General features: G+C 39.3%; 1 protein-coding gene across 6 annotated transcripts in view; it reads left to right on the top strand.

Annotated features, from left to right (window-relative positions):
- The window catches only part of RERE (arginine-glutamic acid dipeptide repeats), a 405,272-nt gene that overhangs the window by 142,791 nt on the left and 239,434 nt on the right, over positions 1-23,047 (top strand). For all 6 annotated transcript variants that reach the window (XM_020913245.2, XM_070474246.1, XM_070474245.1 and 3 more), the window contains exon 2: positions 3,578-4,046. In XM_020913245.2, coding sequence (XP_020768904.2) covers positions 3,722-4,046 — 325 coding nt within the window. In that variant the 5' untranslated portion in view covers positions 3,578-3,721. The remainder of the gene's footprint in view (positions 1-3,577; positions 4,047-23,047) is intronic.

The following is a 23,047-nucleotide window of genomic DNA, read 5'->3' as shown; positions in this document are numbered from 1 at the left end:
CTTCATTTTGAAGAGGCAAACGATGTTTGTGTAGAGGTTTATTTAAGTAACCTGAAACAATGAAGAATAGTTCTGTATCACTGACTGTTGAATGAATGCCTTTAACACTGATTAGATTACACTGAAACTAAGCCAGCCTACCATTTTATCAGTTAAGATAAAATCAAGTGCAATCTGATGAATCTGGAAACTAGTGAGAGGACTATACATTTATTTTTATAAAAAATCAGTCCTCTTTCTCATGTCACTCCAACCCCTCTGGCTTCCTGAGTTTTGAACATACCTGAATCACTCCAGCCTCTGGACATTTGCAGTTGCTTCCTCTCTGCTGCAGTGGTCTCTGTATCTCCTCTGTACTCTTAACTCGGGACAAAGCTGCCTCGCTGACCATTGTTTAAAATTGCAGTCCTCTTATACTCCCTTGTTCCCATTGGACTCCCTACGTAAACTCTTTTAGTATAGTATATATATATATATATATATATATATATATATTTGTGTATATGTTTGTATCTTTCTCCACTTCCTGGAACATCAGGTCCACAGGCCAGGGATGTTTGTATGTGGTTCTCAGCTATTTTCCCCACACATGGACACATAACTAGCACACTGGGCATTCAGCACACTAGCATCATGGGCATTCAGTTGACATTTGTTCAGTGAATAGATGAAGATTGTTTTGAACCTAAAATGTCTTTTAGATTAGAGTTCTCCTTTTGTTAACTGTTAAACTGTCTTTTGCTGTATTTCCTGTTGAGCTGGGTTGAGTAATGGATCAACTTGGTATTTTCAATATTTTCTTCTTTCTTACTGGGGAAGAGTACCTTCTGTTTGGGTGGGAGAGATTAAAATGAGTTTGTTTCCTAAACATGTCTGTGCTAATTATCAGCAAGGATATATGTAGGAAAAGTTGGCCTCTGTGAAGATATAGATTGTAACCTGAGCAGTAGGTTGACATCAGGTCAGGTGGGTTCACCTTGGCGAGGGCTGCTTCAGACTCCACTACAGATGCTCTCTTCTTAGTTCCCCTTCTGTAGCCTGAAAAATGGGGGGATGACTCCTGTTTGGTTCACATCACTGAGTAGTAGACAGAATCCAGTGAGCTCATGGCAGGGACCTGCTTCGTGAACCCCTTGCTGTTATACAGTGAAGACTCTATAGCGTTACCTACCGAGTAGAACATTTCTAGTGTCCTGAGATGACAGTTACCTTTCTCAGCGCCACTGGATCCCTTACCTCAGATGTTGCATTGTTGTTGCATGTTGGTCATTTTATAATGAAGCTCAGAAAAATGATGATTACTGTGGTAAATGCAGAGGGAAAAAAAAAATCCCCACTGTGCTATATTTCAGAGACAAAAGTGAACAGAAGTTGAATTGACTTTGGCTTTGGATTATCAGTATTCTTAGTTGCCTGAAAGTTGGACACACACACACACACAGGGTTTCATTTTGTGGATGCTTTATCTACCAATTACTGATTTTTTTCTTGCTAACTCTCAGCAGAAACAACCAAAGTTTTTTGTAAGTAGAAGTACACTATATGATTTTGTAGGGAGTTATGTTGAATGTACAATTTGGACTTACCTTTTTTTTTTTTTTCCTGTTTCTTTTAAGTGCTGAAATAATATTTTTACAGTTTTCTGGAGCAGTTATCTTGTTAACCCTGGGGAAATGATGTTTTCTTGAACTTCTCTGAAGTATGTCTGTCCTGAACTGAATCTGAGAGTCTTTCAGCCTAAACTTGTTGTTCTTTTTAGACTCCCAGGAGACCTTGGTATGTTTTCAATGTCAAAGAGAAATGTTTTAACAACCATGTTAGCTGATGGTTTTCTTTCTTGCATGATTGGCTTGTTCGGGCTCTAAACTTAAGCCCAGTGGAGAAGGTAATACGTCTCTTTGTGTATTTTCAATTGCTAACACTAGCGGCCTCCAGGGACTTGGGGGTTTATTACTGTCTGCTTAGCAGATGATTCATTGAAGCAGAACTTTTGCAGGCAGTAGAATAATTTTTCATTTTCTGGAAATATGTTTAGAAAATTGAAATCCTATCTGAGAGTGCATTTCCTCTGTAGAAGGAAGCAATTTAGGTTTGTGCTCCATAGTTTCACACTTCTGACTTTGCTTATAGATTGTTGGCATTATTGCTCCTTCATGGGTCTCTCTCCCAAAGGTGGTTGTTAACTTATTTTTTTTTTTTCCCCTGAATGCCTAAGGATATTTGAAGTGCTAATGGGAAGGTCTCTTCTGGTATCAAGTTTGACCTAAGAGGTTTGGAGAGAGTACATGATAATGTTTACGGCTTTGGCATGACCAAAGAGCATTTTCTCTGCATTTGAGGCATGTAATTACAACCTGACTTGTTTGTTGTTGTCTGAGTAAAGAGGACAGTCTTTTGTTTGTTTGCATGTAATGTTCCTATCTGGCCTGAGTAGCACAAGAAACAGATGGTTCTCCTGTTGACCAGTTGTCTTCTCTTTCTGCATTGGAGCATCAAGGGCTGGGACCACGGGCTGTTCCCTTGTGGTATCTTTACTTCTGAGGCACATAGATGATGTTTGGTACAAACTTGAACAAGTGAGATGAGATACTGGGGAAGATGATAAAAGATTGCAAAAGAAAAATTACTGGTTATTATAACTGTTCCAAAACTGACCTGTAAATAAAATTTAAAAATTTAAAATTTTTAATAAGAATTGGGTTGGAGTGTGGGGTTCACTCTTCTCATTATGTTACTGTTCAAACTTTCCTTTTGGGCTTTAGTTTTAGAGAGACGTCCTAAGACGTTTTCCAGGGCTATCCAGATTACATACTTGTTTTTCCAGGTGGAAATAATTTTTACTATAGTAGGTTCTTTCCCTTTTAAATTAATATTGTGGGTCACAAAACTCTTTTTGTATTTTTGTCGTTCAGTTGTCAGTTGTGTCCGACCCATAGACTTCAGCATACCAGGCTTCCCTGTCCTTCACTATCTCCCAAAGTTTATTCAAATTCATGTCCATTGAGTCGGTGATGGGGTCTAACCCTCTCTAACCATCTCATCTGCCCATGCCTTCTTCTTTTGCCTTCAGTCTTCAGTCTTTTCCAATGATTTGGTTTTCCCCATCAGGTGGCCAAAGTATTGGAGCTTCAGCGTCCATTCTTCCAGTGACTATTCAGAGTTATTTCCTTTAGGATTGACTGGTTTGATCTCCTTGAAGTCCAAGGGACTCTCAAGAGTCTTCTCCTTTACCACAATGATTGTACCCCTCATATGTTGTTTACTGGGATACACTTTTTTATTTTAAAAGGAAAAAACAGTTTGTATACAGAAAGCATCATTTGTCCTTATGCATTCAGATATTGTTCATTATTAGTGTGATAGAAAATCCCAAACCATATGCTAGCTGAGGCCAGCAACTATTTATGTTTAAATTTTGTATCACTTGTCCTAACTTTTTTCCTGTGGCCAGTAAGAAGTTTCCAGTGCTAAAGCATGAGTAAGGAAAAGAATCATTGAACAAAATATTATTTTAGGAAAGGAACTATGGGAAAATGTTACAGGAAAACCAATTTCACTCTCTCTTTTTTTCTCCTAGCATTTTTGAAACGTTGGGGTTGTTGGAGTGGTTGGATTTTCCCTGGAATTGAGTGAGAAATTCAGAAGACTGAAGCCCAGGCTTACTGTCTACCTTTCACGGAGGCCCAGCCGTGAGAGGACAGAAGAAGGCACGTGGCGAATCATGACAGCTGACAAAGACAAAGATAAAGACAAAGAGAAGGACCGGGACCGAGATCGGGACCGGGAGAGAGAGAAGCGAGACAAAGTGCGAGAGAGTGAGAACTCGAGGCCCCGCAGGAGCTGTACCCTGGAAGGAGGAGCCAAAAATTACGCCGAGAGTGATCACAGTGAAGACGAGGACAATGACAACAACAGTGCCACCACAGAGGAGTCCACGAAGAAGAACAAAAAGAAGCCCCCGAAAAAAAAATCTCGTTACGAAAGGACAGACACCGGCGAGATAACATCATACATCACGGAGGACGATGTCGTCTATAGACCAGGAGGTGAGGTGCCTTTGGGTCTTTACGGTGTCTATGGTTGAGAAACGGTGTCAGCCTGTGGATGCAGGTGGACATGGAACCCAGAAGAGTGGGTAGTGGTCTGGGGCAGGAAAACTCCAGGTAGTCAACAGCTCCAGGCTTCAGTCCGCTGGCGTGCTGGCTGTTCCCTGTGCCTACCTCTGGGCCTGCCCGTGAGGCTCTCCTTCTGTCCGTGTCTTCTGCTGCTCATTCTCACACTTCACCGTCTGCCCAGAACTTTGCCTCTTTTCACGTCCTCCTTTGCCTTTTGTCTTTAGCACAGATTAGACTGTGGAGAGGCCCTGCAGAGTGGCGTACACAGTGGGACAAGTCAGCCTTCAAGTTTAGGGGAACGGGTCATTTTACATTGGCTACAGGAGTGACCAGAAGCTAGACAGGTGTTTTTAGTGGCCTTCAGACCAAGGTTTATGCCTCCTTTGATCTCCTTTTGCATAGAATTAAGCTTCAGGGCCTCTAATCAGTGATAATAGATGAAGCCAACTAACCTGCTTTGTTTTCCAGGAAAGGGACTGGGTCCACTCAGTATATTGAGGTTATTTGTAGCAACTGTTCAGAGAGAGACAGACCCAGCTTGCAGATAAGATGTAGGAAAGGAGGTGGTTCAGAACCTGTTGAACACCAGCAATACCCTCCTTTTTAATTTGATACATTGTGTATATTCAGGTACTTTCCTTACAGAAGTCAGTTTAAAAAAAAAAAAAAACAAAACTGGCTGAAATCAGTTCCTTTGAATTGCTTACAGTGCTGAGGAATGACATGAGTTGCATAAGATGTAATTAACAGGTTAGAAGCCTCCCAGTTTGATGTTTTTCTAGGAGCTGGAGATTAAAGAGATTATGTCATTAACCTGGTACAGTTATTTTGCTGAGCTGTACTGTAGCTGTGCTGAACTTCATATAAAGTACTTGATTTTTTTTCCCCATATAGAAATTAGTTTTGAATCTTGAAAAATAATGTTTTCAAACTTACATAGATTAGCTTGTATTCACTATACTTTTGGGCTTATGATTAACTGAGAAGATATTTATGTGATATAAAGTTATCGAAATTGAAGTTTCTGGGGGAAATTAGAGCTCTGTTGTGGAGATTTGGTAGTGTGTAGGTTACCGTACTGTCGGGGTCCTTGATTCACCCTTAACATGTTGGACAGTCAAAATGTCTTAGCCACCGAGGAACGTATATCAGTATAGACCAACTGCACAGTGATTGCTAAGGACCTGTGTACTTCTAGATCACGAGAAAGGGACAGAATGCATTAACTTCTTTAAATATAGGTTACAGGATGATACCTTAAAAATAAGGGATGATCTAATTTGTTATTGTGTCAAAAGGCTGGCTGTCTTGTGCAGAACTGAGGGCCAGCCTTTCTCAGTGGAGAGTTACTCTTTTTTTCTTTTATTCCCAAAATGTTTCTCCAAAATACTTGTAGCCCAAAATATATGGGAAGTGCTGCATGTACTGTCCCTTATGTGAGACTGTCATAATTAATGATTTGGAGAAGCACTGCAATTAAGGAAACTTCTTTAACATAAAAAAAAAAAAAAAACAACCAAAAACCTGCCATTTTCCCGATTTGTGGGGCTGTGGCATCCTGTTTCAGCTGAATATCTCCTTAAGAAAAATCATTTTTGAGAAAAACAAGCTTGTGAACTGTGCACATTCATATTGCATATTCTACAGGATGGTGGGAAATCTTTTCTTCTTGAAGTTTAGAAGACTGTGTGGAGGGAGGTTGGTAATGGCTTATTTTCAAAACAGTAGGTTCTTGTTTTGGGGAGGATCTGTGTACTTAAGGGAGGCAGACATTGTTTCAGTAAATCTGAGGACCTTTATGAAATGTGAAAAAGATATACAGCCTCTCTGGAAGCTGTTATAAAGGACTGAAAACAACAAAAATGGTTTGAAAATTCCCTGTGGCGCTCTAGCAGAACCACTTGCTGGGAGATGCCCCTGTGCTTGGCCCGGGGTTTGCATCCTGCCAGGTCCATAGATGTTTGCCTCTGGTGAGGAGGTGGTCTCTGACCTTCCCAGTGGTTTTGTTTCCTTTGGGGTTATTATGCATTTGAAGGTGAATGACTTCTACCAATAGCTTCTTTCTCAGTGGAAGATGTTAAAATATTGCTTCTTTAGGTGTGCCCACACTGCAGAGTTGGAAGGTAGGTTACTGTGATTAGATTCCCAGGTGGAACTGTTTTTTTTTTTTCCTTCTCCTTTTCTTTGTCTTTTTTCTTTCTGGTCTTTGTCTTTCTTGGTGCAGAGTACTACAGTAACATCTTCTGTTGGAGATGAAAACCCTTACATACACTCAACTGCAGAGGTTCTCTTTCGTTAGTTGTATCTTAAGGGTTTCAGTAGGGACTTTATGGGGCATCATAAGGGATTCTTCAGTGTATCATTAGTTTTTGAGCGGTAGACCTTTTATGGGCTTACCTGGTGGCTCAGTGGTAAAGAATCTGCCTGCAGTGCAGAAGTTGCAGGAGACATGGGTTTGATTCCTGGGTCAGGAAAGTCCTCTGGAGGATGAAATGGCAACCCACTACAGCATTCTTGCCTGGAGAATTTCATGGACAGAGGACCCTGGCAAGCTGCAGTCCACGGGGTTGAAAAGAGTTAGACACAACTGAGGACGGTGTCTTTTCATACCTTTTATGCTCATTTGAAATCACAGATAAATTTTTTCCTTTTCCGAACTGGTTTCAATACTCAGTAAATCTAAATTACAAATACCTCCCAAAATGTCATTAAGAATGAGCCTAGCAGCGAGCAGTAACATGAGGATAAAAATAGACTGTTATGTAATATACGTGCTTGTCCTTGGGGGATAGTCCTATGTTCATACAGTTTGGTCTGAGAAGAGTGAGGTTTTATTGAGGAAATGAGCATTTAGAATTTGTTGTAGCTAAGGTTTAATCTCATGCTTGGTTACAACCAGTTCTTTTTGATCCTGCTCCTCATCTCTGCAGCTTTATATTGATCTTAGAAGCAAAGCATGATGGACTTTCAGTTACACTGTCCACGTTACCTCCTGCCTCAGGGTCTTTGCACCTGCTGATACCTCAGGTTAGTCACACCGCCAACCCCCAACCCAGCACACAGACACACTGAACTACTCCCCTGTCTTGAGTACTCCATTCCAGTGCCCTCACCCTCCTCCCACGCACCAGTTATCCAGATTTCTTTAATAGGCACAGTCCCCCAGTCATGTCTTTCCTTCTTGCACTTGTAACAGTAATAATTTTCTGTTTATTTCTATTACTATTTTAGGACATGTCTCTCTCCTCCATAAAGGCATCTGCTCTGTTTTTACTTATCATTGAATTCCTGAGATCTATAAGAATAGTGTACACGTAGCGTGTATTCCATAATGCTTGTTTTTTTGTTGTTTGTCTTGGCCTCACTGCATGGCTTGTGGGATCCTAGTTTCCCAACCATGGACTGAATCCGGGGCCCCGGCAGTGAAAGCATGGAGTCCTAACCACTCGACCACCAGGGAAGTCCAATACTTGATGCATAAATAAGTTTCTGAAATTTTTATTCAAAAATATATTGACTGATGATGTCACAGAATAAATGCTTCTGGAAGTCCATTTTGAATAATTTATTTCCCAGTGAATGATTTAACAAGGCTTGTTATAAAAACCAAAATCAAAACCTTGTGGAGCTCTGTGTATACTTTGCATCTGTGTCTAATCTAACTTCTGTGTTGTCCATCAGCCATTACTCTACTTCAGAGATGACTGTCACGGTGACAAATTGATTTTTTACACAGCTGTGTGCAGTCAGATTTCTCTTATGGGCCTTTTCAGCATAGAGTATTGGTTTCTAAAGTTTGCTGTGAGTGGCATATAAATTTCTTTCTGATTTTTTCTTCCTTCTTTTCCCTTGCTTTATTGAGATATAACTGATACATGACATTAAGTTTAAGAAAATGTGTAGTTACACAGGGAACTTAATTCAGTCAGGAGGGAAACTGCCATTTGTCACAACGTGGATGAACCTGAGTTCATTATGTTAAATGAAAAAGTAAAGAGAAATACCACACGATCTCTCTAACTTGTGGGATCTAAAAAAACCAAACTCAGAAACAGAGAACAGATCAGTGGTTGTCACACGTGGGGAGGTGGGGGATAAGGAATCAGGGAGGTGGGTGAAGGCAGTCAAAGGGTACAAATTTCCAGTTATAAGATGAATAAGTTCTGGGGATGTAATGTACAGCATGTGATGGGAGTTAAAAATACTGCTAGGTAAATAGATTAAGTTCACATCTCACACACACACACACACACACACACACACACACACACACACACACAATTCTCTGGGGATGTAATGTACAGCATGTGATGGGAGTTAAAAATACTGCTAGGTAAATAGATTAGGTTCACATCTCACACACACACACACACACACACACACGCACACGCACACAATTCTCTAGGCCAGAATACTGGAGTGGGTAGCCTTTCCCTTCTCCAGGGGATCTTCCCAACCCAGGGATTGAACTCAGGTCTCCCACATTGCAGGTGGATTTTTTACCATCTGAGCCACAAGGGACGCAACACACACACACACACACACACACACACAAGCATGTGCACAAAATTAGTGATTATACAAAATGATTATACCACAGTGAGGTTAGTTAGTGTAGCCATCATGACACATAGTTACAATTTTGTACTTACTTAGAAAAAAATGTTAAAGCATGGAACTTTAAAAAATATATAGTTTCGCTTTGGTTCAGATTTCTGTTTAAAGAGGGGAAGGGAGTTACCAACTTTTTAGCAAATGATATGTCCTACCATTTTGCTCCTGATTCTTCACTGAGTGGTTGATCTCTGACCAGTTAAGAGGCTGAATTCGGTTTTAAAGTCTTACTTTTCTGAATGACTGAAAGCTTATCTTCTGCAGTCACTCAGCCAAACATTCCTTCCCACAGTAAAACTAAAGAAAACCCTGGCATTTGGTGTTCCAGGAGATACATTTTTGGAGAAAATAAAAGCTCATTTTATCTGCAACTTTTTATCCATGTCTTCTATCTGTAGAAGAATTTTAGGTGAAATTGACATGAAAATGAAAGTGTCTTCTTGAGGCATTCTTATTAGGGAGGGCGTGTGAGTTTTTCTGATGATTGCAAGAATATTTTTTGCGTCACAAGAAACATGAATCCTGACATAAAGTCACCTTTAGGGTTGATAATGATTTGACTTGTGTGACAAGATAATTTGCATGTAATAAACCTGATATTAATCTGCTTAAAGCTTTTCAGTGGATCCTTTTGCTAGTCAGACAGAGTCCAAAACTTTCGCATGGCACACTAGACTGTGATAAGATTGCCTGTCTATGCGTCGTCTTTAGATACTTTTTGAGAGGGAAGAAACACAGGCAGTGTGTGAGTTTACAAGGGCTGTCATAATATATAAGTACCACAAGCTGAGTAGCTTAAACAACCAAACAACAGAAATGTATTGGCTCACAGTTTTGTAGGCTACCAGTTCAAGGTAAAGGCGCTGGTAGGTTTGGTGCTCCCATTGAAGGTACTGGAAAAGGATCTATCTGTTCCATGCCTCTCCTAGCTTCTGAGAGTTCCTCGACTTGTCTGAGCAGAGCTTCAGTCTTCACATGGCATCTCTTTGTGTGCCTGGTTTTGGGTCTCACCAAATTTATCCTTTTTCTAAAGATACAAATCATTGAATTAGGGCCCCACCTCATTCTAATTAAAAGTGATCACATCTGCAGTGATCACTTTTTTCAAGAAGGTTAGTCACATTTTGAGGCACTGAAGGTTAGGACTCGAATGTATAAATTTTGGGAAGATGCAGTTCAATACATAACAGGCCGGAAGAGTGTTGTTGCTAGGAGGGCTCAGGTTTGAGTGACCTGAGTCTTGACCACTTCAGCTCTCCTTAGTTGTGTGTCCTTGCAACACCTGTGAAAATATATTTATTTTTAATCACGCTTTAGTATACTTTTAGTTGTGGGTTGCATTAATTTTTTTCTTTCTGTTTCTATTGAAATTTTACTTTGCCTTTTCCTAAGCCTCAAGAAATGATTGCCTTTTAGTGTTTATTAGGAAGTTATTCAAATCCTGCATATGTACAGGAAAGAGTTTTAGCACATAAAAAGTTATGACTTTATGAGGGTGGAAGAAACAAGAGAAACTTCTTAAGTTATTCTAACCAAAAGAATGGGAAGTGGTAGAAATTTGGGGACTAGTTCACCATATCTTTTTCTATTTTATAAGGAAAGGAAGGGTCTTTGAATATAGTGAAACGTATACCCCATAGCTTGCTGGAGTGTTTGGTGTCAGCCACAGGTCAGCAGCCTGTTAGAAATGCAGTCTCAGGTTCCACTCTGGATCTACTCAGTCAGCAATTTTGTTTTCATAAGATTCCCAGGTGTTTTAAATACACATTAAAATTTGAGAATCATTGATGTAGACCAGTTTTCCCCTGCCTTTTTTAAGTTAGCGCACAGATAGAAAATGAGTGCATTGCCTTGAGGGTTAAGAGGCATCCCAGCACACTTACAGCAGACTGGAGTTTAGGCAGATCTAAAAAGGGTAGACATCTACTTCTGACTAAATACACTAAAGCCTTTGACTGTTTGGATCACAATAAAATGTGGAAAATTCTGAAAGAGATGAGAATACCAAACCACCTTACCTGCCTCCTGTGAAACCTGTATGCAGATCAAGAAGCAACAGAACTAGACATGGAACAACAGACTGATTCCAAATTGGGAAAGGAGTTCATCGAGGATGTGTATTGACACGCTGCTTATTTAACCTATATACAGAGTACATCATGCAAAATGCCAGCCTGGGTGAAGCACAAGCTGAAATCAAGATTGCCGGGAGAAGTACCAATAACCTCAGATATATGAGCTTGAGTACAAATTGTCAGTTGTGAGAGAGAGAGAGGGAGCTGTAACCGTGGATGGTTACACCATTATAACCATGGATGACCACTGTTTTTAAGGCACCTACTCCTTTCCAATGCTGGACTTGCTTTACATGTGTTGTTTCTGTTCCTTAAAATCTCTGCACAAATGAGTCATTGTTTTCCTATAGTATCTGTGGAGAAACAGGCCACACAGCTGGTTTGTAAGTCCACGTGGGCCTGGGAGAATTAGTTAAAGCCCAATGGATTGACCTTTGATGCGTTTGAACTGTGGTGTTGGAGAAGACTCTTGAGAGTCCCTTGGACTGCAAGGAGATCCAGCCAGTCCATCCTAAAGGAAATCAGTCCTGAATGTTCATTGGAAGGACTGATGTTGAAGCTGAAACTCCAATACTTTGGCCACCTGATGCGAAGAGCTGACTCATTTGAAGAGATCCTGATGCTGGGAAAGATTGAAGGCAGGAGGAGAAGGGGACTATAGAGGATGAGATGGTTGGATGGCATCACCGACTCAATGGGCATGAGTTTGAGTAAACTCTGGGAGTTGGTGATGGACAGGGAAGCCTGGCGTGGTGCAGTCCATGGGGTTGCAGAGTTGGACACGACTGAGCAATTGAACTGAACCAAACTTGCAAAAATTACTGAAGAGAATGAAAATGAGAAGCACAGTTATGCTGAAACGTAAAGAAGGGATAGGCCTATTTCTTAGAAAATGCAAATGAAATAATTAATCTGCTCCTTTTCTTTCTCCTACTCCTGAAGTCAGTACATCTTCTGCTTCTGAAAATTGTTTCTCTCTCTTGCTAGGTGTATATAAGGATTAATTGTTGCAAGTGTAGATGGTTAACAAGTGTGAGAAGTATGTTGAGCAGGGTGAGGTAAGGTGTCGCAGAATATTTAGGATAAATTTTGATTACTGAATTTGAAACCTTAACTCAGCAACTGAAAGGGAAAATACATGGTTTATGTGATCTAATAAATGTAGCGTATTGTATTCATTAAGTTTGTTTGTTTTTGATAGAAACTTGAGAACATTGGCCACATCTCACATGAAAATTATTTGTTGGTAGAGTAACTCACAGACTGGGTGCACACCTGTCTGGATTGACGGCAGTTCAGATTTTGGGTCAGCAGAAACTCCTGACCATTCCATCTAGGTGCTACCCCCAGAATAGTGTCCTTCAGCATTTTCATGTCTTGCTGTCGCTCAGCTCCAGTCACAGTCTGAGAAGAGTAGGTTGGTTGGTGGAACTTGAATTTCATGTCTGTGTCTTGTATAAAAGAAAGACAGATATCTTGATTTATCTCTCCCCCTAAACTCCACCTGTTGGGGCTTTGGTAATTTCCCTCAATGGAATATAGGAGTGGTGGGGGCACAGATGAGAGAGGTCCCCATGTACCACTTCATCAGGAGACTGTCACTGTGGCTCCAGATTCAGGGAGAACTTCTAACGACATATGGATATTTATAAATAGTTTGTTTTGCTATGCATATGCTGGGTAAATAGAGGAACAGTGTCAGCACAATGTGTGATTTGTGCTGGTTCATATGCAACTTTCTAGGCAAGAGGTGTGTGAATAGAGGGACTGGGATTAGAGTGTGCAATTACATGGTATAATATAGGTTACATTTTAGCAGAAAAGGAAAAGTAGGTGAGAATTTCAACCTTCAATTTTGCTGTCGCCCTGGTGAGAGTCCTTTCGTTTCTTTCTAAAGTGCAGTGAGTAAATGATGCCTGACCTGGGGCTCCGTCTCCAGAGAGGTGCCCCCACTTTCTATGCCTGCTGTGCTTGCCTGCAGAGAAGCCACAGGTTAACCTGCACTGTTTTGGTACCTTTGAATCAGCACCTGTTGTTTTAATGTATTTTAAATATTCCCTAAGACATTTTTCAGCCACTCTGGGTCCCTGCTTGGACGACGCTATGTTATTGCTTACTGATTAAGCATACTGAGGATATGCTTACTGATTAAAAAAAAAATCTGAATTTAGAATCACAGAAGTTTGAGTAAGCTGCTCCTTACCCTGTATTTTATTTTTAATATACATTTTTTAGTGAAATAAAAAATTTGATTTCCTAGATACACACACACACACACACACACACACACACACACAGTGTTATTCCTAAAGTGTCTACATGACAAGCAGTGAACCACAGTGTATCCTTAACCCATATATTCCAAAAGAAATAGAAATGTTTTGTATGTGGCCATTTTTTTTTGATGAAAATCACCCTTACTCATGGCAGGTATGTGTTAAATAGTAATCCCTTGAAGGCATTTTTATGAGCAGTTAATCATCAAACTCCGAGATCTAGCTTTCTGGTCATCTGTTCACCTTAGTTTCCTGGGTCCCAGTCGTAGTCTGAATCCAGAAATGCTTTGACACCTCCTCCCCACAGGACTTCCCCTCTGGGGTCTCTCCCCATCTCACAGTCCCTTTACCCCTAGATATTTTGTACCTGGTTTAAATACCACCATTCTCATTTCTCTTGTCTTTTCCTTGCTGGTCCACTCCAGAAGGACATGAGTCTTTTTTCCTTTCAGCTCACTGATGTACCCCAGTGTGGGACATTCTAGGCATTGTGTTATTTGTTCCTTAGACACTTAACAGCATATGCAGGGTGATGACTCCACATGTGCTCACGCTGTGTTTCATGGACAGCCTCTTGAGTAACATTGTCTTAGCTGTACTGCCTTTAGGAGGTGGGCAGTAAACACATGTACAAAATCGTTGATGTCAGGACTTTCTTGAGAGGGGTCCTGAGCTACTGAGAAAGTTTACTTTGGGTTAAAAAATTGGCATTCAGTTGGTTAAAAGTTATAAATTAGAAGACATGGCTCTATTTTTTAAAAAAGTTCAGCTTACAAAACTTACCTCTTTTATAAATTAAATTTTAACAGTTAATTTTAAGAGATTTTTGAATTGTGATTGGTCTTGTTTATAGTTAACCGTTTCAACATTGAGTTGCTTATTAAGTAAAATCAATATTTGATTTCTGTTGTTGAGGCTTTTAATACAAACCTTTAAAGTACTTAACGCTTTATAAACATTTATAAATGCTTTATAAATTTATAAATGAAATTAATCATGAAATACGAATGAAGTGGACCTGAAAAGTTGCCTTAGATATTTCAGGGTTGTGCGTAAACTCACTTAGCTTTCTGAATCAGTTTCTTACAAAGAAGCAGTGCAGGGCAGTCTAGTTTTACCATGGGAGAGGCAGGCGGTGGCGAGGGACAACCTCTGTACCTTTGTTTCTTCACCAGTAAAACAGGGATTCGAGTACCCACCTCAAGAGCCGTAATGGGAATTACATGAATATACCCACGCATACACACGGGGCTTCTTTAGAAAGGGCAAGCATATATTGTATTGGCCAAAAGTTTGTTTGGGTTTCCTGTAAGATCTTACCCAATTAAACGGTCCTAGGTAGTGTGTTTTGTTTTGTGTTTTTTTTAATTGTAATTTCAAGAATATTGTTCCAAGGCACATTCTTTCAACTATGAAAAGAATAAAAATATCAAGTCCTGATTTCTTATTAACTTCCAAAATGTTAATATAGTTTTGATCCTCTTAAATCTTTCTTTAAATAATTCTAAATCTTCTCAGGCACAGAGGATGCATATCAATTTAAGGAGATAATTACCACTAAATTGAGGTTACTTAATTTTTAATCCTCCTAGGTTGAAAAGATAGTACCTACTAATGGAAGACATTTATAGTCACTAAGTCTCCATCTTCAAAACTGTTAAAGGAGGTGGCGTCTTATCTCACATAATCTAATTTTTTGACTATTCATAAAAGCCTGCAATTCTTTTATGGATGACTGCCTGTCTTTTTAAAAAATTTATTTTGAAAAATTTCACTTTTCGTTGTAAAAGCTGTTAAACATGACAGGACCCTAAGATATGTGTGCTTCCCCTCCAAAGATGAGGGACTTTGATCCCAATTAGGATCTTGTGTTCTCTTTTCTTAGGACTCTGTTAACCTCGTGGATATTTAAAATGTTTGCCTGCTGGTGGTGATGACAGCTCATGAAGTTATTCGTGACACAAGAGTGGGCTCAGTCAGAAACTTTCCTAGCAAGCTGCTTTGCTTGTGGAAAAGCTCAGAAAATAGTGAAGTGTGGAAGCCACACGGAACTTCTGGCGAAGGTTACTTTGAGAGGGGACATTACTCTACTCTCAAACACCTCTGCCCTGAGGTTAATGTGGCTACCATTGAGCTTAAGCTCTGGCTGTTCAGGGCTCCTTTTGGATGGATTGGTCACAATGCAGTCCCAGGTCTGTGTACTTGTGTGTCTGAATCCAAATTGGACTTGCTTCCAATTGGTTTGTTTGCCATGGTTGATAGAGAGCTTTTATTTTGGTGGAAATGGTTACCAAGTTTAGTTATTGCTCCTTCAGACCCTCTCTGAGTGTTGTGGTAAACACAGAAAGCCTTTTTGTGGGAGGTAGGGGGGCGGGGTGCGTGTCTCAGTTGAATCTTCATCTTTCTAGTTCATTTAAAGCATGTTTATTTAAAAAAAATTTTTTTTGATGTGGACTACTTTTAAAGTCTTTTTATTGAACATGTTACAATATTGCTTCTGTTTTATGTTTTGGTTTTTTGACTGTGAGACCTGTGGGATCTTAGTTCCCCAACCAGGGAATTGAACCCACGTCCCCTGCATTGGAAGGCAAAGTCTTAACCACAGGATGGCCAGGGAAGTCCCTTTAAAGCTTTCATATGAAGGTAAATAAAAGGGAGTAGGATGCAGGGCTTATCAAGAATACCTTTGAACTGAGTATTTTTTTAAAATTTATTTTTAATTGGAGAATAATTGCTTTACAATGTTGTATTGGTTTCTGCCATGCATTAACAGTATGTTCACATTATGAATCAGCCATAGGTGTACTCAATATTGTGATGAAGAGACTTACAAACACCTTCTTTTTTTAAATTAATGGTGTGTCACTTGCCAGTTAGTGTCCTGTTCATGCTTCAGAGTGCAGGCATACCTGTTCCACTTTCATTTCCCTGTTGTTCTGTTAGGTTCGCAACATGGTTTTCACAAAAGAAAAGGGTATAAGAAAACTGATAAAGGAGAAATGAATGTTAAAGAAGTTCAAAAAGAATAGATCACCTGGATATTAGAAAGCAGATGGATTTCATGTCCTGTTCCAAGTGATCCAGGCTGAATTCAGTCCATTTGGAAGGAGCGCGCCAGTCAGTTGAAAGCGTTGTTCTTGGGTGCAGATGTAGGGATGTTTGCCATTTCTGATCTAGATTCATAAAATGAGCTGAGTTTTCAGCCCAGATGGAAAATGTGACAAGAAACTGAGAGAGGCAGTGCTAGAGGCGCTCTCTTATCCTCATAGGCATTGCCTGAAAGGTGGTTTTGTTATTTTCAGGTCAGAATGCTTGATACTAACCACTGGAAGAATTCTCAAGCATTTTATAGCAGGAGGTTTCTGAGCATCAGTTCAGTTCAGTCGCTCAGTTGTGTCCAACTCTTTGCAACCCCATGAACCGCAGAATGCTAGTCCTCCCTGTGCATCACCAACTCCTGAATTCTACCCAAACTCATGTCCATTGAGTCAGTGATGCCATCCAACCATCTCATCCTCTGTCGTCCCATTCTCCTCTTGCCCTCAGTCTTTCCTAACATCAGGGTCTCTTCAAATGAGTCAGCTCTTCACATCAGGTGGCCAAAGTATTGGAGCGTTAGCTTTAACATCAGTCCTTCTGATGAACACCCAGGACTGATCTCCTTTAGGATGGACTGGTTGGATCTCCTTGCAGTCCAAGGGACTCTCAAGAGTCTTCTCCAACACCACAGTTCTGAGCATATGTGTCATTAATAAATAAGAGACGTTTTGCAAGATAGTCTTCTGTGGGGTAAATTTTACATTGTCAACTGAGCTGCTTAACTTGTTCAGCGAGCATTTCTAGAGCAGTGGTCGGCAGACTCTATCTGTAAAGGGCCAGAGAGTAAGTATTTTCAAACTCGTAGGCTGCACAGTCTCTGTTGCTAGTACTGAGCTGCCCTTGTGGCATGAAAGCAGTAACGGCTAAGATATAAGTGAATGAGCTGGCTTTTCCAATACAGCTATATTTATATATACTGAAATTTGAATTTCATGTAATTTTTGCATGTCAAAAAATATTCTTCTTGTTTCCTCTCCAACCATTAAAAAATGTAAAATCCATTCTTTGCTTGTGGGCCTTACAAAAACAGGCTGTGGGTCAGATTTGACCTGTAGGCCATGGTGGCGACCTTGGTGCCGACCTGTGTGGGTTTCCTGCCTTAGCCTCTGGTTCTGCTTGTTTTTATAGTCCTTAAAATTCTTCCCTCACCTGCTGTTTTATGCTACATTAAAAAGCATTATTTACTTTCACTTATCCAGTTAAATTAAAAAATAATTTTTACTTGTCAGTATTGTTGAAACCATTTAGGTATTAAATTTGAACTTTTTGTATTTCCTATCAAACTCTACAAGTCATGAAATGATGCCTTAGAAATAAGCTGTTTGTTGGGATGGTGGCATTTTGAAACTGTGTTTGTTTCTTTTCTTTTTTTTTTTTTTAATGAAGAATGTATGTAGGTATCCTCTATGAAGAATCTAAATAGAAACTGAATGAGAAAAAGAAAGCCAGTTAGTTAAGATGTTATCATTATATTCTGGCACAGACCACGACTATCTTCAGAGGTGTTGTGTTGTTACCTCAAAGCTGTGTCTGTGTGTTGGGGAGTCTTGGTCACTGGTCCAGTGTAAAGCAAGCTGAGAGCTTTGTGGTGACTTCTGTTCCAATGGACCCTAGAAAAACTGGATAACTCGGCAGTGTAGGGAGAGATCCATTTGGAGGCGGGGGTTCTTTTGTTTTAATCTCCAAGCTGGATACTAAAATCAGCTTGGTGGACTGAGACGAATAGAGTCCCAGTCACAGTGGAGCAAGATTTATATTTACCTGGAGTCTAATTGGACTGAGATTTCCTGCAGTTCTGTTAAAATCCTCTGCCCTTTTGCTTAGTGAGCAAGTGTTTGAACTCTTAAGCTCTGGAGGTTTAGCTTTTCCTGGCTCAATTAATTGTTAAATGTTCCCTTTATTATAATTATACTTTGATGCTTTGCTTTGTGGTAGCTGAGGAAATTGCTGAAAAAGTTGTTTAATCTGTTATACTCTATCAGTTTTGTAAAATGCTTTTTTTAAAAGGAAACAATTTTGATTTGAAGTGGCATGGTGGTATTTGGGTTGGATAACATCATTTAAATAGAAATGCAGGAATTTGGCTTCATTCTTGTCAGAGATTGGCTTGTATTTGACTTTGACCCATGTGTTTGTCATGTTTCCAGATATTGCCTTCTATTTATTCTGACAGCTTCACCAGCTGAGAAAACCAGACTTTCCACAATTAAAAATAATGTCTGTGAATTTAAAGAGGAAGCAGTATATTGTTCTTGGAATTACTTTAAAATGCGTGTGTGTAAAATGATTTCTTTCCCTTTTGCAAAAGGTTTAAATATCTCGGAATCGATACTTGGGTGCCTAAGTTTTGATTTGGAGCTGAGTACCCTAAATATCAGAAAAAAAAATTTACAGGCTTTTCTTTTCTATTCCTTAATACTCTTGTGTTAGTATACACTTCAGAATGGGTTTTAAGGAGCACAAAATAGATGGAGGAAGATCTGAGGTCACCTGTTTTTTTTTTAAGTTAATGCTTAAAATGCATGGAAATGGGTAAACTTCCAAAGTCACTTTACTGAATCTATTAAATTCATACACAGTGACTCTTTATCATTATATTTGTGTTAACTATCCAGTACCTTTAAATCTTTTTCATTATTTCATTAAATATGTACTCAAACTGGCTAGGTAGCAGCATGCTATATGTTACATATGAAGTATATTCCACCATTTGTTCACTCATTTAACCCTTAAATTTATTTTCTCACATACCTCTAAATTTTCTTATTCATCTACTTTTTCAGGGAATGCCTTTTTCAATGATGTCCAGTGTGATAATGTGTAAGTGTAATGTGTAAAAGTGTAAACCAAACTGTAAAAGGCACAGATAGGGTTGTTTTATGTTCTGTTGGAAGGCTGTAGATGTTCTGCTTTTTTTGTGTGCTTGACAGATGGTGCGCTGTCACTTTAGACTGATCAGTAGAGATGCAGTGAAAATACGGTTTTGGGGGGCATTAGATTGTGGCTGTAAGTTCCTTTTAAAAAGGAGAAATGGATTGAGTTTATAATACATGCTTTTAATATTATTTTAGTATGTTGCTTTTCATCATTCTTGGCTTTTACGTTAACACTTTAATCTGTGAAGCTATGCATAGCTGTTCACTCTGGAGCAGGCCATTATTATCATAGGGGTGTTTAGTTCTTAGACTTTACTTGTCCTGAACATCCCTTTGGTGCTAGTATTTTAAAACATAGGTACTGTACAGTTACCAAATTTAATGAAGGAGTGTTAATGCTTTGTATAATTATAATTTTTTCTCTTCAGTAGAGGGAAAGAAAAGATCACAAAAAGTCACACTTGATATGTTGTATTTTTATATTGTCAGAAACAGTTGAACTGAAAAGTAGTGATTTATGATTTAATTACCTCTGTTCACACCTGAAGTTTTCAAGTTTGTATCTGAGAATTAACTCTGGCAGCACTTAGACTTGGGGAAATTATGCTCATTCCTTATAAAGAATTTTGTGCCTTATATTTCCAATTGGACAATGGAGACCTGATTTCCAGTTTGCTCTCTGTACAGGCAAGAAAGGCATTTTGAGGAAGAAAAAACCTGGGCTAGCTTTCAGGCTCATAAGCTAGAATGCTTTCAGAGTCTGCCACAACTATCCGAAAAATACATGTTTGGCATCACTGAGAGCAGTCTTTTTAAAAATATGCATTTGGCATTCAGGTCAGGATTGGTGGAGGCTAGTTGTTGTAGCAACCATCAGTTTTGTCATGTGTTTTACTTCTGTTATCTCCCAGCTGCCAGGAATATCAGTGCTGTGGCATCTGATAAACCAACATACAGATTTTCAGCTCTCTCTTCAGCATCATTTCCGTTACTCAACTTCTGTAATGATTAGAGGGACTCCATTTGTATGTTCTCTCCTTGGAATTTACCTGCTGCTTTTCGCCTTTGCCCCATGAATGCATTTATAACATTTGGTTATAGGTCTGTCTTTTTATTTCTCCCCCATATTTTCCTTCCTGCATTTTTTCCCCTTGGTTTTGACGAACAAATAATACTTTTCTTTTTTTTAAGGGAAAAAATTGAAATTCAGATAAGTAAAAGTAAAACCACTAAATCATTAATATATTGTTGTATGGTCACTTTCTTTAATAAGCATGTGTAGGATTATGCTATTCACTATTTTGCAGTAACGCTTTCTAACTTAACATGTCTTAAACTTATTGCCATGTCAGGAATTATCAGTCATTGTTAGTTCTCATTGAAACTGGAATTCTTAACCTGAGGTCCATGACCTAGGTGACTATGAATAGAATTCAGGAAACTGTGAACTTGAGTGGGTAAACAAATTGTATCTTTATTTTCCCTAATTTATTGCATTTAAAATGACCTTTAGCATTCATTTCACTTATGAAGGTAGGCAGTAAACCATAGTAATATTTGCAGTACCTGTTATACCAATATAAATTACAGATATTCTTATGACATCATGTAGAGAAAAACATCTGAAAATAATGTTTACTTTGAAATTATGGAGGCTATTAGGAGAATAACTTAGTAAGTGTTATTATTTAACAAATCTATAAAGAAATACATGTATTACATTGCAGTTTTTTTCTCATTTTGTGACAAATATTTCAATACATGTTTTTGTGAATTTAAAACTTTTTTTTTGGTGGAGATTGACTGTATAGATTGCTGAAGGCATCCATGATGCACAGAATCATTAGACATACCCACATCAGTCGATAGACACCATAGTATAACTAGCTATATATAGGTGGATTTTAGGCTATTTCCATTATAAAACAACACTGCTAAATATTTATCCATTTCTGCTCACTTTCTTAGAAGTGAAATTTCTGAGTTAAAGGGTGTATCTGGACTGTAGCGATTATTAATGAATTGCTATTACAATTCTTTTTAACTAGCCCCGATGTACTGTAGGACTTTGGCCTCTGCAAGTGACTGAGTTTGTGGTTTTGAAGTTGGAAAAATGTTCTCTAGGTAAAGCAGGAGACTCATCGTCATCTTTAGGTAGTAAATCTTTACCTCAGAGAACGGCTCTGACACATTTGTGCATTCTGTTTTTTATCCAGAGTTAATGGTGTGGGAAGGAAGAGGTAAAACTGTGACATTGTGTCTTCTTTCTAGTGTAAAGTAAAATATCGCGTTTATTCTGAGAACTTAGTGTAGTATGAATTCTGGTCAGCCGTAGCTTTTATAAATTACGTAGTGTTCCAGAAAATTTGGTTATCAGTGGTCCTTGTATTTTTGTTGGAGGAGCAGCCACATATTCTCTCTAAAGAACTCCTAAAATCAAAGTGGAAGAGAAAGGAGGGGGCCTGAGTGGTGCCTTTAGGACACCATGAATCTGCCCTCCACCCAAAATGCCAGTCATCTTGTAGGAGAAGCAACGATCTTTTATTCCTATTTGTGATTCCTTGGGGGTAACGTCATGCTGAGAACTTGCCTTAGCTGAGAAGTCTCTCTAGGGCCGCAGCTGTGGACTTTGTTCTGCTTTATGTCATCTGCCTCTAGGACCTGATTCGTAATCCCACTGGAACGTAATCATTTCTGCTGTCCAGTCAGGCTATTTGAGTCATTCTAGCAAGAGTGTTAAGTGTTGTGTTTCTATACATTTGCTGGGGTCATCTGTTTCTTCCTAGCTTTCCTTATTCAAAAAAAATTAGAATATTTCCCCTAAATCATTGTTTTGGATGTCACTCTGTTCATGAATGTAGTTCATTTATTTATATTTTTCAACATTCTTTTACTTGTTTTGTTTTTGGCTGCGTTACATGGCTTGTGGGATCTTAGTTCCCCAACCAGGGATTGAACCTAGGCCCTTGGCAGTGAAAGTAAGGTGTCCTAACCACTGGACTGCCTGAGAGTTCCCATGAATATATAATAATTTAGAGATAATTTTTAGAGATACTTGTATACAGTGACTGGAAGTGCTGAATTGTGAACTAGTGAATTCTTGCTCTGGTTCTTTAGATAAGTCAGAGAATTGGCTTCTCCATTCTGAGTGGCCTCTGTTCCCATGTCATCTTGCGATCCATCTCGTGCCCCACCTTAAGATGATGTGTTTGTCTTCAGGCCACCGAGAAGACTGAGAAGAGAAGGGGCTCCTCTTCTCAGGATTCCATTTCCAGAAGTTGAAACACTGTGCCTGCTTATAGCCCATGACCAGAATCTAGTCAGGTGACCATACCAACTTTAAGGGAGGCTTGCAAATGTGATCTGTTTTTTGAGAGGCCATTGGCCTCTTAAACATCAGCTCTTCTTAAGGAGGAAGGCAAGAATGAAATTATACACAGCTAGTAGTCTTTGTCACTGGGAGTAAGACACAAGCACAGTTAAATTTATCAAAGACATAAAATTATTTGTTTTGATGTCTGGCTCTAATGGGCTTCCCTGATAACTCAGTTGGTAAAGAATCAGCCTGCAGTTCAGGAGACCCTGGTTCAATTCCTGGGTTGGGAAGATCTGCTGGAGAAGGGATAGGCTACCCACTCCAGTATTCTTGGGTTTCCCTTGTGGCTCAGCTGGTAAACAATCCACCTGCAATGCAGTAGACCTCGGTTTGATCCCTGGGTTGGGAAGATACCTTGGAGAAGGGAAAGGCTGCCCACTCCAGTATTCTGGCCTGGAGAATTCCATGGACTGTATTCCATGGGGTTGCAAAGAGTCAAACAAGACTGAGCTACTTCACTTTCACTAGTTCTAATATTAGATGGTGAACATGCCAAGGGAAGGATAGTGTTTTTATTCACCTCAGTATCTGTAGCACTTAGCTGGTGGTGCCAGTAAGTCTGTGTGAATGTGTTACGAGTTCATGATTTTGTTCCCTTGGAGTATGTTTATCTTCT

The sequence above is a fragment of the Odocoileus virginianus genome, chromosome 11 (assembly GCF_023699985.2).
Source record: "Odocoileus virginianus isolate 20LAN1187 ecotype Illinois chromosome 11, Ovbor_1.2, whole genome shotgun sequence".
Lineage (NCBI taxonomy): Eukaryota > Metazoa > Chordata > Mammalia > Artiodactyla > Cervidae > Odocoileus > Odocoileus virginianus.
Note: the sequence above shows the minus strand (reverse complement) of the source record. Positions and strands in the feature narration are given on the sequence as shown.